The following is a 17,062-nucleotide window of genomic DNA, read 5'->3' on the forward strand; positions in this document are numbered from 1 at the left end:
TTATTTTTTATTCCTTTCTCTTTTTCTTTATAGAGATACATTCTTTGTAACTTTTGAATAGAAACAAATTTTAGTTGTATTAATGTATTACATAAGTTTTCGGTATATTAATACATAGTACATAGAGCTCATAACATGGAATACTAAATAAATGAAACCCCACGCGCAATCTATGATTTTTGTGGGTAATTAGTTTATTCTACACCGACATTGTATGTAACTTTTGTAATATGTATCTGTATAAACGTTATTATTATTATTTTATTATAAATACAAATTTTTTTGAAATATTCACAGTTTGAGCATATGGTGATTTCTGTATATGTGGTGAACTAAACTGTATAGTTTGGTTCAGTATAGGTCATTTAATTACGCCCTTAATCGATGACAGTTCTTGTGTGGAGAAGCAGTATCTGTTAAAAAAAAATCTGACGGTTGTATTTACTTTCTGATCCGATAAAAAAATTTGGGTGCTTCTGAAAACTATAGAATTATTTAAAAAACTGGTAAAATATTTTGAAATCTATTTTTCCGTTAACCAGCTATCGCTCTTCTACGAACAGCAACCCTCAAAATTCGAAACTTGGGCAAGCTAAGGATCAATAAGGTCTTACCTTTCAACATGCGACTCCCAGCTGCATTGGTTTTTCACTAGTATTCAACGAATGACTTTGAGCACTTACTTATTTTTTTTTGTAGTTCTGAAAATATCATCTATTCTAAGTTTAGACTTATGATAGTATTTATTTTTCTGTGGAACGTGAAATGTTTTGATACAAGTGTAACAAATTTAGCTCTGATTGAACCGTTCATATTTGAAAATAGATGGAAAAACGAAATAGTTCCCAATTATTTTCTTCCTCTTTAAAATGCACATCAAGGTGGAATGAAAATTATTAAAAAAAGTTTATTTTCAACTTAACAAATTGTACATTGATTCTGAAGTAATTGATAATAATAGATAACAATATCGACCAAACACTAGAAAAAAACATTAGAAAATGAAACATTTCTCTACTGGATTCATATTCGTACCAGGAGAACATTTGAAATCTAATGGAAAGAATCGCGAGTTTTTCAGAGGCGATAATACTCTGTAGTTAAACGAGGCGTGATTTCGGTTGAGGATATCGTATTCTTCAGCAATTATTTTTTCATAGCAGAAATTAGTTGCGAATTGTATCCAAAACATCTGTTTAGGGGTGTAGGTCAAGCCGGGCAAAGCTTTCTCTTCATTTCCGTGGATTTTCCACCAATCATGATATGCTTCGTAGGCAATGTCAATACCTATCAGATCGGCAAAGTTTTCATTGTGAAGACTTTCCTCAACATCGTCGTTTTCCTGAAAAAAATCAACGAATCATTAAACAATTTTTGTTGAGATGTTGAGCAAGTTTTCAATGATAAAGTCCAGTGCGCTCGTTAAGAATGGTGTTAATACAGTGTCATCCCCAAAGTATGTACCATATGGGAAACTTATTTATTAAGGGTTTTTCGACAAAATGTTACTCTTGATAAAAGTTTGTGCCTCCCCCAAAATTAAACATGCACCAACAAAATACGGTAAAACACACATAATATACGGGGAGCCTTTAATTATTTGATTTTGAGACAGGAGTAAAGTACTCTTATTTTGAAAAATCTCGGGAATCCAAAAAGTTGTTCAGCATTGAAAAATACAGCTAGATTTGAAGTTATGGCCATCCAAGCGAAGTTTTACTTTTTTACCAATTTTTTTTAATGGGAATTACGAAAAAAAAAATGCAAAAACGATAAATAGACAGTATCCTGAATAGACAATTTATTAAATCCTGTAATATTACGAATTACACAACTATGATGTTAACCATGGTCAATTTTGTTAAAGAGTAAAATAATTTTCGAAGTTTTTGGTGCAACGTTATTTTTATTTTTTGTTAATACCGAAAATTACTCAAAATTATACAGTATTGTAACGAGAACTCAATATTCAATAATATCAAATCACAATACATCAAAACAAAATAGGTATTTCGGAACAAACTCGTTGATTTTCTGGAGATTTTCTTGTCCAAGTTTGTTCCAAAATACCTATTCTATTTTAGTGTTTTGTGATTTGATATTATTGAATATCAAGTTCTCGTTAAAATACTGTATAATTTTGAGTAATTTTCGGTGTTAATAAAAAAAATAACTTTGCACCAAACATTTTGAACATTATTTTTCTCTTCAAAAAAATTGACCGTGATTAACACCATAGTTATGTAATTTGTAATATTGCAGGCTTTTGAAATAAACCGTCGTATACAGGTTGATGTCTATCTATCGTCTTAGCAATTTTTTTTATAGTCTCGATTTAAAAAAAAATGGGTGAAAAATAAAACCTCACTTATCTGGCCATGACTTCAAATCTAGATGTATTTTCTGATGCTCAACAACTTTTCTGAATAACATTTCTCAAAATTTTTCAAAATAAGAGTACTTTACTCTTGTCTACTCTTGTCTCAAAATGAAATATTTGAATGCTCCTCGTATATTATGTGTGTTTTACTGTATTTCGTTGGTGCATGCTTAGTTTCAGGGGATGCACGAACTTTTATCAGGAATAATTTTTTGTTGAAAAATCCTTAATAAATAAGTTTCCCACATGGTGCATACTTTGGGAATGACACTGTAGAAGCAAATATTTTAAGGTAATAGCATTCTTTAAGCGGAAAAATGAAAGTTATAGGCAGAAAAAATCAAAAGTTCAGAGGTTTAAAAATGAGGCGCCAGATGAAAAATATTTGATGATAAAAGTTGCTACATTTTCGGAATAGAAGACATCAAATTAATGGATAAATCATTCTTTTTGCATTGTTGCAAAAAAATTGACTATTTTAATAAATACGTTGCATTACGCCTTTCTGTTATCAATCATCAACATCGGTTTAAAAATACTTTCAACACTAAACTGATGGATGTAGCCGTTACTACTTGGTAGGAAATCATAATGAGGAAAAGAGAATTCAATTCTCTTTTCTTCATTACTTTTAACATTACTGTTAAAAATATTTCTAGCACGCTACTTTATGAACTCTTGACAGCCATTAAAAATGTCACTTTCAATCTGTTTAAAATCTGTTTTTCCGTTAATCAGCTGTCGCCCCCGTACGAACGACAACTCTCAGGAGTTGAGAAACTTGTGCGAGGTAAGGACTAACGAGGTCTTACCTTTTAACGTGTGATTCCTAATGACAGACCATTTACCGTTTTTTTACTATGAACATATTCATTGTTTATCGAATGTATTCTGGTAAACCGTGAAACTGAGTATCAAAATATAGCGCTAGTTAGAATTCATGTAACTATGGTTGACAAAGTAAACTGCCAGACTAAGAAGATAGACCTATTGGCATTAAAACAATGTTGATTACTATGAGAGTTTCAGTGTATTTCAATAGAGCAGAATTGGAATCTATTGTTGATCAAATATTAATCAAAGCGTAACAAATTGGTAGTAATTGAACATACGGATTGTGAAAGTAGGGAAAATTATTACTAAGGAAGGTCAATTTTCACAGTGAGTTCAACAAAGTGTACTGTAGATACAATTCAATCTGAATTTGTCAGTTAGTTCTATCCCCAAAGAGAAATATAGACCTTTCCTAGCGAAAGAGCCGTATATTAAATTTACCTCATCCAGAAATTCTATGTACTGGTCATCAAGGCATGTCGATCTAGCAACTATTTCATCCAAAGTTTCATTGTCCCACAGACTAGTTGAGTTGAGCATGAACATGAAATATTCTTCGTTCACAGTTTCGTTATACTGAGACTCCATAAATTTCTGTTTTCCTTCCGGAATTTGAACTTTGGCATCTCGTTCAAGCCCGTGGGCTAATTCGTGTCCTATGATCATGCCTAAGCTTCCATAATTCAAATAATTTGGTCTCTGTTTACTATAGAAGATATCTTGAATGAACGCTGCAGAAATAACTGAAACAAATCGACAAAAGAATCATGCTCTGAAATGAAAGCAAAAGAAAGTAGACTTGAAAGGGTAGCAAGTATTTCAATATTGTGGTCATAAAGATGTTTTTTCAGTATTTTCTATAATTTTTTATTCCAGACAGCAGTAAATAATCATAATAGCGGGGATTTCGGGATTAACTGAAGCGCGGCAGATTAATATACAGGGGGATACCTTATATCCGGTTGAGTACCTCCACCAAATATGAGCCCCATATATAAGGCCGACTGTGAGAGATAAAGGATCAGATTAGTAAAAAAAATTGATCATCAGACATTCTCGAGCGCGTCAGATTGAGGTAGGGTGACTTAATTACCTGCTAAAAAGTGTATATTCCAGTAATCTGACAATTTGAGAGTGACGTAACGAAAGGGGAGGGCAGCAAAGTTGAAAAAAAAAAGTCATCTCGACATTCTCGAGCGTAGCCAATTTTTTTTTTATTTTGAAGGAAATAATTCAAGGATATCGAAAAATATATATAATATAATCTGACGATTTCCGCAAGCCGAAATAGCAAAAATTCGTCGAGAAAGCTTAATTCGTTCAGCTGCGTGATGCCTATATTTCCCTCTCCGCGTTTCTATTCCTCTCTCACGTTTTCTCTATCTATTACTCTCTCACTCCGTTCCCTCTCTGGATTATGTTGCCATGGCGCCACCACAGCTGATGACAGATACTCGTTCATGTCATATTATTTACAAAGTGTGTACAACGTTTTGGCTTATTTTGTTATTTTAATGTTAGTTATGTGAATTAAAGTTTATAAATATTTAATATGTCTGATATTAATTCAAAGTGTGTATTTTGTGGTGAAACTACTTCACTTGTGTTACTTGTGTTACGCACAAGATTCATTGCATGCTTGTGGAGTAATTCCCATAATGCAAAAATTATTGATCTTTTACCAACGGACTATGTATGGATAGAAAGTTGTCGACGGAAAATTCAAAATGATCTGGTTTGCAGGTGATCAATTGCCCAAAGCGTACGAAGATGTAGTCATAACACCTGATATTCTTGAGAATACTCCAGAATCAGGTATTTCTTTTCTCCAATAATTGAAAAAACACGTTATTCATTAAAAAAAATTGTTAAATATTTTAATGATTTTTTGTTACAGATACGCAATCTGAGGATGAAATCGAGCCAGAAGAGGAAGATAATTCTACTGATGAAGATGGAGGTTTAGATCAATAATTCGATTGATTATAAAAAAAAATTTTTTTTGAGCATTTTTTCAAAAATTATTTTCTAATAAATATTCTACTTAAAACACATACACTTATTTATTTACATGATATTTCCCGAGCTTTTCAATTAATTAAGTTCAATATTTAAAAAAAAATTAAAAACATTTTTTGTCAGATTAGGCGAATCCTTCTATATAATTGTCAGTTTATGAGACAGCACATCTATAACATAAAGATGGACCATATATATCTTAATCTGACGCGCTTGAGTATTTCAAAATGACGATTTTTTTTTGTACATTATAATAATGGCCGCGAGTTTGTGTCAGCTCGAAATCGTCAGATTATTGAATGAGAGCTCTTTTTTGTTGCACTTAACACCCCCTTAGAAAATCTGACGCGCTCGATAATTTTTTTTTTCATTTTTAACCCTTACGTACAACCACCCGCATCATGCAAACGATCAGATTAACATACGAACATTATTAAAAATACGTAGGGCATTGATGCTATCAATATCTGATGTGCTCGAGTATGTCCATGCAACACTTTTTTTTACATATTTAATAATCTATATAGCAGCTTTCCCCACCGATGAAAAGGTATATATTATATAACTTTTTTTTCTTCTTATCATCTAAGCTTTGCAACCTAATAGGTCTCTATGACGCTCGAGTGAATCCCCATTTTGCACCGTGGGCTCCCCTGCTATCATATAGTAGTGTAGTAGTATAATGAATATGTTGTGTAATGTTGCCTGAATAAATTTCTCTTTTCAGGTGACAATTTGGAAAATTCCAATTACTTTTCAAGCCTCCGTAATGTTGAGTGGCAGCTTGAAGAAAGCCTGGAAATTCTTTGTAATGTGATCTATGGCACGATATATGCGCAACTTTAGTTGCCCCCCCCCCCAAGAAATCGCTTTTTGAAGCACTTGCATAATTGGTTCCTCTCGATTATTTTTCGATCCTATCACCTTCCACTCATGACTTGAATCATTGCCCGTAGCAGCGTCAACAGGAGGTTTTTCACCTTCGAGACTGTTCAGAAGAAAACCTAAAAACTCTTCTGCATCTTGCTGTCTACCCTCGATTTAGTCTGTCCGCATGCTATGCAAAATTTACACAGCGTAACATCTGAATAAATATGAGACAAAAAAAAAGAACGGCGTATTTACTTTGTTCTACGGTTCTGAATGGTCCTGATACTTCAAGGATATTATTCCTTCAAAGTATTCCTATCGTAATTTTTATTTGGAAATGGCACTTTTGAAAAATAAAAATGAAAGAATCAACTTGGAGCACAAAGAATTCACCTGAAGCTGAAAATATGGTGAAGTTAGTGACGTTATTTGACCACTATATTGAATAATTTCTTTATGTATAGCCCATGCTATGGAAACCATTCTGATAATAGCCCTAGTGGATGTATCATCAGAAATTAGCTCACAAAACTAGCTTCTAAATAAAATCTTTCGAATTAAAGAAAGGAAAGAATCACGCATTCAAAACGCGGTTAAGGCAGATGCGACCTAGTGCCAATTGTCTAGTTGGTACAGCATTTTTGAAACTACTTCAAATTCTCATGCTAATCTATACCATGCTAATATATCCCTCTGTGTATAAAAGCAGCCATGTACGAGGCAGAATTATATGCCCCACAAGCACAAAAACAGTGACGAGTAGGCTAGAGATTACTATTTCTCTTTCTTGTTGGGCGCTTATCGTTTTCTGGTCAATGCCTTTTCCAGCTTTCCAGAAAAACCAGACACTGACTACACTATCATTTGGGGTCCATCTATTTCCCCCTTTGTAGATTTATAATGGAGGGATTAGTTATTCAAGTTTTTTTAATATGAGATGGATTTCTGTGAATACCTCACATACAGAAATGACAATTTATATGGATTTTGTGAAACCTCACGCTGTTGAGGTTTTACAGAAAGGCGTTCTGTATCTGTATCTGTAGAGTAAGCAACATGAGTATAGACCCACAGCACTTAGGCCACATGTGACCCATTGTACATCTGTGGACAGGTCACTATTGGCAGGTATAGGCCAAGACTCGCCGAAGACACATTCTCTTTGGCAACCTTGAGGTGTCTAACGGTGGTCTCCGCGAAAGTTTTGGAAGATGCAGCGACATTACTGTCGTTGCGCGGCTTCTTCAACCTTCTTGAGGTTTCACCCGTGGAGGTGTACAAGTGAGGGATCTTTCCTGTAGGGGCAGCAGGTTCCTTGCCTTTATTCAAGTTGGAGCTCTTGGCGCCCGCTACAGGAAGTGCCTTGCTGTTGGAGGTGAAGTGGGGGAGGGAAGGGTGCACTTATAGTTGCTGCCACTCCTGCTTCCTTCGCTCTCTTTCTCCTTTTGGCCTTGGCCTTTGTATTACATCACGAGGTGATCTGGTATGTCCAGCCTCATTTCAAGCGGTAGATTGGGGTGAACATTTTTGTTCATTTGCAGCCACCGCCCTAGATTGAGGTAAGCACTTCTGTCCAGCCTCGGGATTGGTTTTGTTCTTGTTGTTTCTATTTTTGTGTTTGTTTCATTCATGTGTGTTGCCACGAGTATCAAGGGAAAAAAGGCGTTACTTTCTTGTTTCTAGTTTCATAATATGATGGTGTCCTTTTTCAACATCATAAATTTTTTTCATGAACCTTCATTCGGTATTTGATCTTTTATTTTCGCGGTTATTTGTCTATAATTACACAGCAAATTTTCGTCCAAAAATAAAATATTTGAAAATAATAATTGTTTTTTTTTCACCTTACCGATAACATTAGCCGGATCAATGAAGCCAGCATTAACTTCTGTCGTAGTCTTGAAGATAAACTGAGTTAGTAATTCATCTGTTGTGATTTTTCCCATAAATTTTATTCGAAAATCATTGATATTTTTCTCTCTGGCCATATGGATTATGTTACTTGAGGTAAAAGTCAACTGAAACATATAATCATTGATAATTTGAAATATTCAAGGTTACATTCCAAGTACACCAAGTTTCATCGATTAAATGTGTGCAAATTTTCGAAATTTTGCCAAGCAAATGAATTATAAAATCTCGAGACCGTAGGTCGAGGGATTTCATCTTTAGTAATTATGCACGAAAGCATTTGCTCAATATAATTTTTTTTAATTATGATACCACAGACATTTTGATCGAATGAGCTTGGTGTACGGAAGATATATATTTTTTCCATCAGAGAAAGGGAACTATAATATACCGTCTGTCCAAGATAAGGAGGATCAGCATCCGAAACTGTGAGAGATTCAGAGTCGGTTTCCTAAAAAAGATGTCCGTTTTGAAGATCATTGAAATGATAGTTCGGAGTTTAGTAGATTCCGATTAGTTCTGAAGATATTAAAAAATAACCGAAATTTGTCAATTTCTTTTAAATTCACTTTCTACATTGTTGAAGAAGAACACAACTAGACAGCAAACTTGACTTCAAAAAACACATCGAATTCCTCTGCAAAAAAGCCGGTGAAACGTTCTTTGTATTTGCGAGTCTGAAAAATAACTTCAATAAAGGGCATTTGCTAGATTTGTATTACTCTCTCGTATATTCAACTCTGTGTATGAACATAACGGTTTGGGGACAATCAGTGGAGGTAGAAAGAGTTTTTGTTATCCAAAAAAGATTTGTAAGAATAATCTTCGATCTAAAATACAACGATCATGTAGAGAAGTCTTCTTCAAAAATAAAATTCTGACGGTATTTTGTATCTATCTTTATAAATCACTGTCCTACATCCACTCAAATTTGTCATCATTCACAAGATCTCACGAAATACACGATTACCCCACTAGACGAAACCATGAAATTCATGTTAGAAAATGTAATCTTACGGAATACAAAAAATCGCCAAGATATGCCGGAGCAATGGCTTTCAACCACCTTCCAGGAAAAATTAAAGATATTCCCGATCACAAAAAGTTTAAAAAACAATTAAAGGCATTTTTATTGGAGAACAATTTTTATTCGAATTGAAGGGGTTATATTTTTTAGGAATGATTAATTTTTGGGAAAAAGTTTTTGGCTTTCTACTACTCCATCTTGATACAAAAAAAAAGAAGGATGAGGGAGTCTTCCAAAGAAAGGAAGGAAGTAACTCTATACATGGATGTGAAGATCATGCAAAGAAGTAACTTTCAGACACAAACTGAAGGAAAGTTCTCCTGAAACAGCTACTTTCATATAAACATTGAATTACACGAAAGAAAAAATTCTTTCGAAACAAATACTTCTATATGAATACTGAATTATACAGAAGATACTTTTCTCTACTCAGTTTGTATTTCAAACATTCGTTGTGGAATAAAAATCAGATATCATTCACATGAGTTCTACTTTAAATGAATGGTAACAAATTGCACTTACATAGAACACTTCCATCCTCACTGGTATACACCGATGTTTCTTTCCCAAAAATTAATCACTCCTAAAAAATATAACCCCTTCAATTCAAATAGGATATCTCTTGGCTGGGATTAAATCAAATAGGTGAATGAATGTCACTACGATTTCATCGATGACATAAGCGGATCAAGCTTATTTCGTGACATTAAAAAATCGTAATTCATGAATGAATTGTGTGTATTTTCTATAATGTTATCCAATTTGGTACTGAAGAGCCTTGTGGCAAGTGCCTTAAGGCGAAACATCGGTGTATACCAGTGAGAATGACAGTGTTCCATGTAAGTGCAATTTGTTACCATTCATTTAAAGTAGAACTCATGTGAATGATATCTGATTTTTATTCCACAACGAATGTTTGAAATACAAACTGAGTAGAGAAAAGTATCTTCTGTATAATTCAGTGTTCATATGGAAGTATTTGTTTCGAAAGAATTTTTTCTTTCGTATAATTCAATGTTTATATGAAAGTAGCTGTTTCAGGAGAACTTTCTTCCAGTTTGTGTCTGAAAGTTACTTCTTTGCATGATCCTTCCCAATTTTTATTCATTTAGTGAATTTTTAAATCATGAAGAAAAGTGAGTTATGTTTTTCTTTTCATATCACTTTTAAAATGAATGTGGCTGTATTTTCATATGTTTCTACAATTATCTTCGATTTTCAGCTTGTATGTTTTTATTTTGACCTGTCTTATGTATACCATGTGTACACAAAAAGATGAAATATACATCTCATCTCATTAGAAAACAATACACACTTTCTCTTTGTCATATTTCGAACTGTACAAGATGGTATTTGCAGATCTTCAATCCGACGTTCCGTCGTTCCGAAAAACGATCACCAAATCAATTATTTTACATGGGTCAGTAAAAGAGTCACCTGATATGATTCAGTCTTTTTGGGGACAATTCCACTGATTTATCACACATAATGAGAAATTCCTGAACAAAATGTCATTTGATTGAGTATGGACAGGCTTCTCAGTTAGGAACAATAACTTCTCAAAATGGTCTACTTTTTCCTAACTTAACCAGACTGACATCTGTTCTTCCACCTAACCCAAAACAGACTACTTAATGGCAAAAGAGAAGAAAAAATATTGATTATATTCGAATGCACCTACTTTACAAGTAATATAAACATTGTCATCACTAAATTAATAAATCTCAGTTCAAATTGAAGATAAAAATTAGTCAAAGAAACATACATATTTTTTTAACATTGTAAATGGTAAATTCATAATTCTCAGATCGAACTAATTAATAATTCTCAGATCGAACTGAAGATGAAGAGTGGTAAAAAATGAGTGGGAAAAATAAATATAGAACTTACTATCTATCAAGAAATCTGATGATACGCTTCCGGAATGTCGATAACGGAAGTTCTTTCAACTCTAATGGTATTTTATTCATACATTTGGTGATGTGATAGGAAAATGAACGTCTGTAAAATTTGGTGCGAAACATTTGGGGAGTAAGCAAACTTTTTTGTCTTATGTTAATAGTATGTATATCAGAGCGAAATGTTACCTCATTGTACAAATTGTACACTTTAGTTTTTTAACGGACAGTATTTCTTAGGATTTTTAATTTTCCCATGCTAGCCATTCTTATTTTAGATACTTTGTATACACAAAATCTAAATTTTATGGTTATTTCATTCGGTTCAACAGGTATATCGCATTTAATTGCTGTAAAATTCTGTAAACGCTGCATAACCTTCAAATGTGCCATCGTTTTAGGTGTTTAGGCAAAAGTGCATATGAAAAAACTGAAAATTTTCAGTTTGGATCATTATAGCTAAGCGTAAATCTAGCAAGGCTCCGAAAATTCTAATACTCACGTTTTCATTATCTAGTAACTCATCTAGCAAGTCACTGTCAAACTGTAGATTTTGATCGCCAATTATTTCTGTAACATTTTTAATTTTTTCAGTTGCTAATACTTTAGAACCTTTGGAAATCCAGTCTGCCCCATTAATTCGTGCAACAAACCTATTTTTGATATTACTTATCATTGTTTTTATTTCTTGAACAGTTTCATCGTTAACATATTTTTTGATATAGGATGCTTCTGCGATGTTTGGAAATCTGTAAACTGTCAGTGAAATACGTTGGTTCCATAATACCTTTTTTTATACTACCTTTTTTTAGATTCTTCGGAACATAATTGTGATCGAGTCATGACTCTACTTTTTGTCATGAAAGTGGAGAAATTTCCAAAATTTTCTCTAATAGGCGTTGCCAGAAGTACCCCGAAATCCTGAATGATTTTCCAAATGAAAAAATTGGCAGAAGTCCTGAAAAACCAAATAACGAATCACCTTGTGTACTCATTTTCTTGTTGGGTTTTCTGGTGATAGTGTTGGTGTATAGAGAATGAAGTTACACTGGTTAAAAGGCCAATAATCATCTTCATCTTGTCGCTAGTTGAATCCTTCTACTCGTATAGTAAACTCATGAACTCTGTTCAGTTTTATCATGTTTCCACATCATACTCAGGTGGACAAATGGATATTTTTATCTAAATAACTTGATTCAGTTTCAAATTACAAGTCACATGATTATTTCCCTCCTTGTTTTCAGTATCGATAGTGTGTGCTTTAAGAGAACACATATCAGTAATAAGAATCTAGTATGAGTTTTTTGGGTTTCGTAATTTGGAAAATGATTAAAATTTGATGATTATCAACAGCAATAATAATAACTCTAATAGGTAACATGTAATTCCAGAAAATGCTGAATTTTCTGAAAATAATATTATGATGAATAATGATAATGAAGAATAATAAACTCTCTGGGAGCTGTCCATTCTTGATGCATGGATGGAGAATATAACAGAAACACTTCTACCACACCATAACTCAAACACGGCGCGTTTCACTCATCAATTTGCATCATCAGGTGATGCCAAGTGAAGCTTTGCATAAAATTCAAACTAACCAAGTTAGCATCTTCAATTTTTATCTGAGGATTCTAACTTTTTAGCGACACACGCGTCAGGGTACATTTTGTTTTGGTGTGAAAAAATTGTTTTCTCTACAGACCATAATAAAAACACTCTCTTGACACGCAGGATCCCATCCTGCGTGTCAAGAGCGTGTTAAGAGAGTCATAGTTACGACCGCACCGGGGGGCCTGGAGGGTCGGTTAGGCCCCTCAGACGCACCCTGGCGTTGGATGCGATCGGGTGTGGAGGGGTGGATTTTCGGGAAATCCTTGCGGGTACCGCCCCTCGCCCCACACCAACAGGATTTCGCAGGGCTTCCTCCCGCTCATCGAACCCGGAGTTGCCTCCTTACATCTACTTAATGTGGCTAACCAAGAGACTGGACCATCGGCAGCGAACGTTCGTACAAGTTAACTAAGCTCTTCTTTCGCCAGAGAGTGCTCGCGTCGCACACCTGCCCCCGCCAACCATGCCAAATCAGTTGGGAATATGGTCCTGGAAGTGGCCGGTCGGGGTCCTAAGCTCGGATACTAGTAGCTTGAAGTGTCGGGATCCGACACCTCAAGCGTCTGCCTTGGTGCCCTCCAAGACTAGACTCGGATACTAGAGCCCGGAAGGACCGCGAGCCCCGACACCTCGAACGCTCGGATCCGTACAGAAGCAGGCGAGGATCACGGAACAGCATAAGCCGTCCAGTGCCTCGGTATGGGGCTGCAATGCACCCATGAATGGATTACCGCAACCCTGTATCCCTTTACCCGCTAGTGGAGCCGCTGCCCCTAAGAGGCCAACACCAGTTGGAGATGAGGCTCGCTAGCCTCCAGCCGCGAGCGGGCACTCACCTCCCCCCTAGAACTCATGTTAGGAAAGTTCCCTTTCCAACGTTTGATGAGTCATGATATAATGATAATTTATGATGATGCTAACTAGGGTAACGAAACTGATGTAGTGAGACTGCGTCCATTCTTCATGAATTGTAAAACTCTTAAAAGTTTTGATTGATCTTTTTTCTGAAAATACACTCCCCAAAACAATTAAACGTTCACTACCTTGTAATGATAGTGTACAAGAATAAGTTTTATGATAAATATAATAATGTGAACTTTGGAATTTACTCTTTTTGGTAAAGTCGGGCCACAGTATACAAAAGAAAGAATGCACGTTTTATTCTCTGTTGTTTATCTTCAAGGTCCCATTTGCAGGTGGATCAATAATGGTGTGGGATGGAATAACACTCAATGGGATGGAATAACACTCAATGATCGTACGGACCTTGTAGTCATCCGCAACGGATCCCTGACTGCCTAAAGATTCGTTAATAAGGTTTTGGATGTCCAGATACGTCACAGAGCTGAAGCGCCACAAAAATTTTATGCACGATGGGGACCGTCCCTACGATGTAGGGATCGTGCGTCAGTACCTACAAGCCCACAATATCACCACTTTACGGTGGCCAGCTTGTAGCCCAGACTTGAATCCCATCAAACATGTATGGAACTCACCGGAAAGAAGCAACCGAATCCTTAAAAACAAAACCATCATTTTGGACGAGCTGGAAATCGCTCTTTGGGAAGAGTGAAGAACCATGTCCCGGCCAATCCGAACTGTGATTTCTGTCCGAGCCATTGATTGTAACACAAAAACAACTTTTTGTTTACTTTTGATTTCAATAATTAAAGGGTTTTCATTTTGATTTTGTTAGTTCTTTACTTTTCTCACGTATACCCAATACACAATAAAAAATTATTCAATAATTCAGCATGGATTTGGTAGTCATCAGCATTGCTTTTCAAAATAATATAACATACAATAATTTTTTTCACTGAAAAAAAAACTACATGTGGGTCTTCAATTGTTTGAGGAGTTTATTTCACTTTTATGAACGCAATTATGGTTGATATCGAAGTAACTATATCCAATTATAAATAGGCAACCGTCTGGGAGAATTGTAGTTCAATATATGTAAAACAATGTTGATAAGGAGTTGAAAGTGAGCATTTTCGCTCGAAATCTAAACTCTGTCCATCCAACAAACGAAGAAACCCAAACAATGTTAGTAATCACACGTTAAAAGGTAAGACCTCGTTAGTCCTTAGCTCGCACAACTTCTGAGAGTTGTCGTTCATGTGGAGCGACAGCTGATTAACGGAAAAACAGATTTTAAACAGATTTAAACAGAATGATAGATGCGTGATTATCAGATTTGTCTAGGAGATCACGTGCACTATGCATGATTATGTTTTGGATCACTTTGTTGCCTAAATGGGCAGAGTATAGTTCCCCTGAAAGTAAACGGATTCCTAAGAAGTGCAATACTGTTTTACCCTGCATCTGTTTCAGTTTCAGATGGATTTATTTTCGATCTGTATAATGTGCATATTTTCAGTTTTTGATTATTAATGAATGAATCAAAAAATAGGCGAAATATCATTGATAAATCAAAGATCGCTTGAATGAAAAATGTTATTTGGATTGTATTTTAATGAAGTTTTTAGGAGAGAACCGTTTGCCAAATTCATGTTCATTTCTCAACTTTGAAGAAAGTAATGGACTACTGTAGAATACTAATAATGTCTCACCTTCTAGATGTTCCTGCCAGCAGCAAATTCAATTCTTTCATAATATTCTCATTTACCATCATCGTAGTATTATCCGTGAAGAGAAACTCTTCATCTATCAGTTCTTCGATTAGCAACGAAAAGTCGTTATTGGAAAAAATTAGCGTCAAGTCGTCATAGTTGGTGACGGTGTTTTCGGAAAAATTGTACTTTTTGAATATCTGAAAATGTAAACAATTTTATTAGAATTCCTGCAAGAGAAACGTTGTCGTTTATATCTTCATGAACTGAACATTCAAAACTGAATTAAGATAATGATGATGATATACAACATCAACAAGGTTTCCACGGCCGGAGTCACGGTCAAATAGAACAAAATTCGAGCTTTAAACCATGATCAAATGGAACCTGCAACAGTTCTACTATTTTTCATTAGGTTGACACAACCTAATAGAAACAGATCAATTTGATCTAAATCAGTGCACTTTTGCAAACGTAACACAAGTTGATCAACTCCGTCAGCATACAAATTGCGTACTCGGGATTCGATGAAGTTGACGAAGGCCATTTTTGTCTGGTCCTGATTGGTGAAGGTTTTACCTGTGAGAAAGTGCTTGAAAAGATGGTACTTGGTTGGCAAGAGGTCTGGGGAGTATGGTGACTGCAGCAGAACTTCAACACTCATTTCTCGAACGGTGATTCATGCGGACGGGCGTTGTCGTGGAGCAGAATCGGACCTCTTCTGTTGACCAGTGAAGGCTGCTGCTGTTGCAATTTCTGGTACATTTCGTCGATTTGCTCACAATGAGATTCTGCTGTGATGGTTTGGCCCGGTTGCAGAAAGTTATAGTGAATTACACCAGCCACCGATCACCATACAGTAACAATGGTCTTTTTTGGTGAGTTTTCTTCTTTTGAAAGTGCCTGGGTGGCTCATCGGTATCCAATCACTATCCTGAACGTCTTCTGTTGTGACGATCCGATCCAAAAAGGATTGTTTTGGTTGCGCAGAATCAAAGAACAGACCCCGAAACGTGACAATTTCTGTATGTTGTTCAAATCGTGGGGCAACCATTTTTTGAGCGTTTTGACCTTTTTACAAAGTTTTAAACCATCAAAAACCACATTGAAGCTGACGCCTAGTTCTTCCGCCATCCCACGGACCGTTTGTGGTGGGCCAGTCTTCACCAAGATCCTTAAATTCTCGTCCTGGATTACGGTAGGTCGACTACTTTGAGGCTCATCTTCGGGGCAAAATTTTGCAAACCAACGTCGACCAGTGTTCATGATTGTCAATCATTTCCAAGTGCCTGGTTGATTTTTTGGACAGTTTCAGCAGCGCTTTGGTTCTATATGAATTCGTAGAGGAAATTGACATCATATAGTAATGAGCAGAAGAAAGGCAAAAATTTTAATTTGGAGTAAAAAATGTACAGCATAAATGTATATACTTTAACCACAATATACTCACCAGTGGTAGACAGACCACGTGATGAAACACAAAGAAACTACTGTCCTGTTCAATTCAACTCATTACCAAGCACGACTTCATATCTATAGCCACCCCATCAATTTTAACAGAAAAGAAGAGGTTATACGGGTCAGCGGAACATGGTATCCACTACTCAGGATGACCAAACATGGACTAGGAAATAATCAGAACGAACCAGTAAGAGTGCGAAACAACAAAGAGTGAACATTCGCATAGACAACCCGCCGTCGCCTCCACCGCCATCCCCACTATCACTCCTAGCACTCTCTGAAATTGTAAATACGAGTGAACATGGAGCTCGTCAGTCAATCGGTGCTGAGACTTCGAGATATAACTTTTCACCTCGCAGTCAATGCACATACCATGGATGATTTCTGCCGCAGTAGCAGACGAAACATTGGGTACGTTAGGTTCCAATCAACCACGGCCTACCAGCTCAGATTTTGGTCTCTTTAATGATGATGA

General features: G+C 35.7%; 2 protein-coding genes across 3 annotated transcripts in view; both read right to left on the bottom strand.

Moving 5' to 3' along the window:
- The window catches only part of LOC141485751 (uncharacterized), a 198,978-nt gene that overhangs the window by 119,440 nt on the left and 62,476 nt on the right, over positions 1-17,062 (bottom strand). The window lies entirely within an intron of this gene.
- Positions 684-17,062, bottom strand: part of LOC111517841 (neprilysin-1) — a 29,660-nt gene continuing 13,281 nt past the window's right edge. The window contains exons 6-12 of one of the 2 annotated variants that reach the window (XM_074183183.1): positions 15,127-15,326; positions 11,742-11,897; positions 11,442-11,688; positions 8,406-8,465; positions 7,953-8,121; positions 3,656-3,957; positions 684-1,342 (exon numbers count right to left, since the gene is read on the bottom strand). In XM_074183183.1, coding sequence (XP_074039284.1) covers positions 995-1,342; positions 3,656-3,957; positions 7,953-8,121; positions 8,406-8,465; positions 11,442-11,688; positions 11,742-11,897; positions 15,127-15,326 — 1,482 coding nt within the window. In that variant the 3' untranslated portion in view covers positions 684-994. The remainder of the gene's footprint in view (positions 1,343-3,655; positions 3,958-7,952; positions 8,122-8,405; positions 8,466-11,441; positions 11,689-11,741; positions 11,898-15,126; positions 15,327-17,062) is intronic. The other variant, XM_023174126.2, reaches the window with a different exon arrangement.

The sequence above is a fragment of the Leptinotarsa decemlineata genome, unplaced genomic scaffold (genome assembly GCF_025532065.1).
Source record: "Leptinotarsa decemlineata unplaced genomic scaffold, Ldec_3_MD MMD2_tig00026336_RagTag_RagTag, whole genome shotgun sequence".
NCBI lineage: Eukaryota > Metazoa > Arthropoda > Insecta > Coleoptera > Chrysomelidae > Leptinotarsa > Leptinotarsa decemlineata.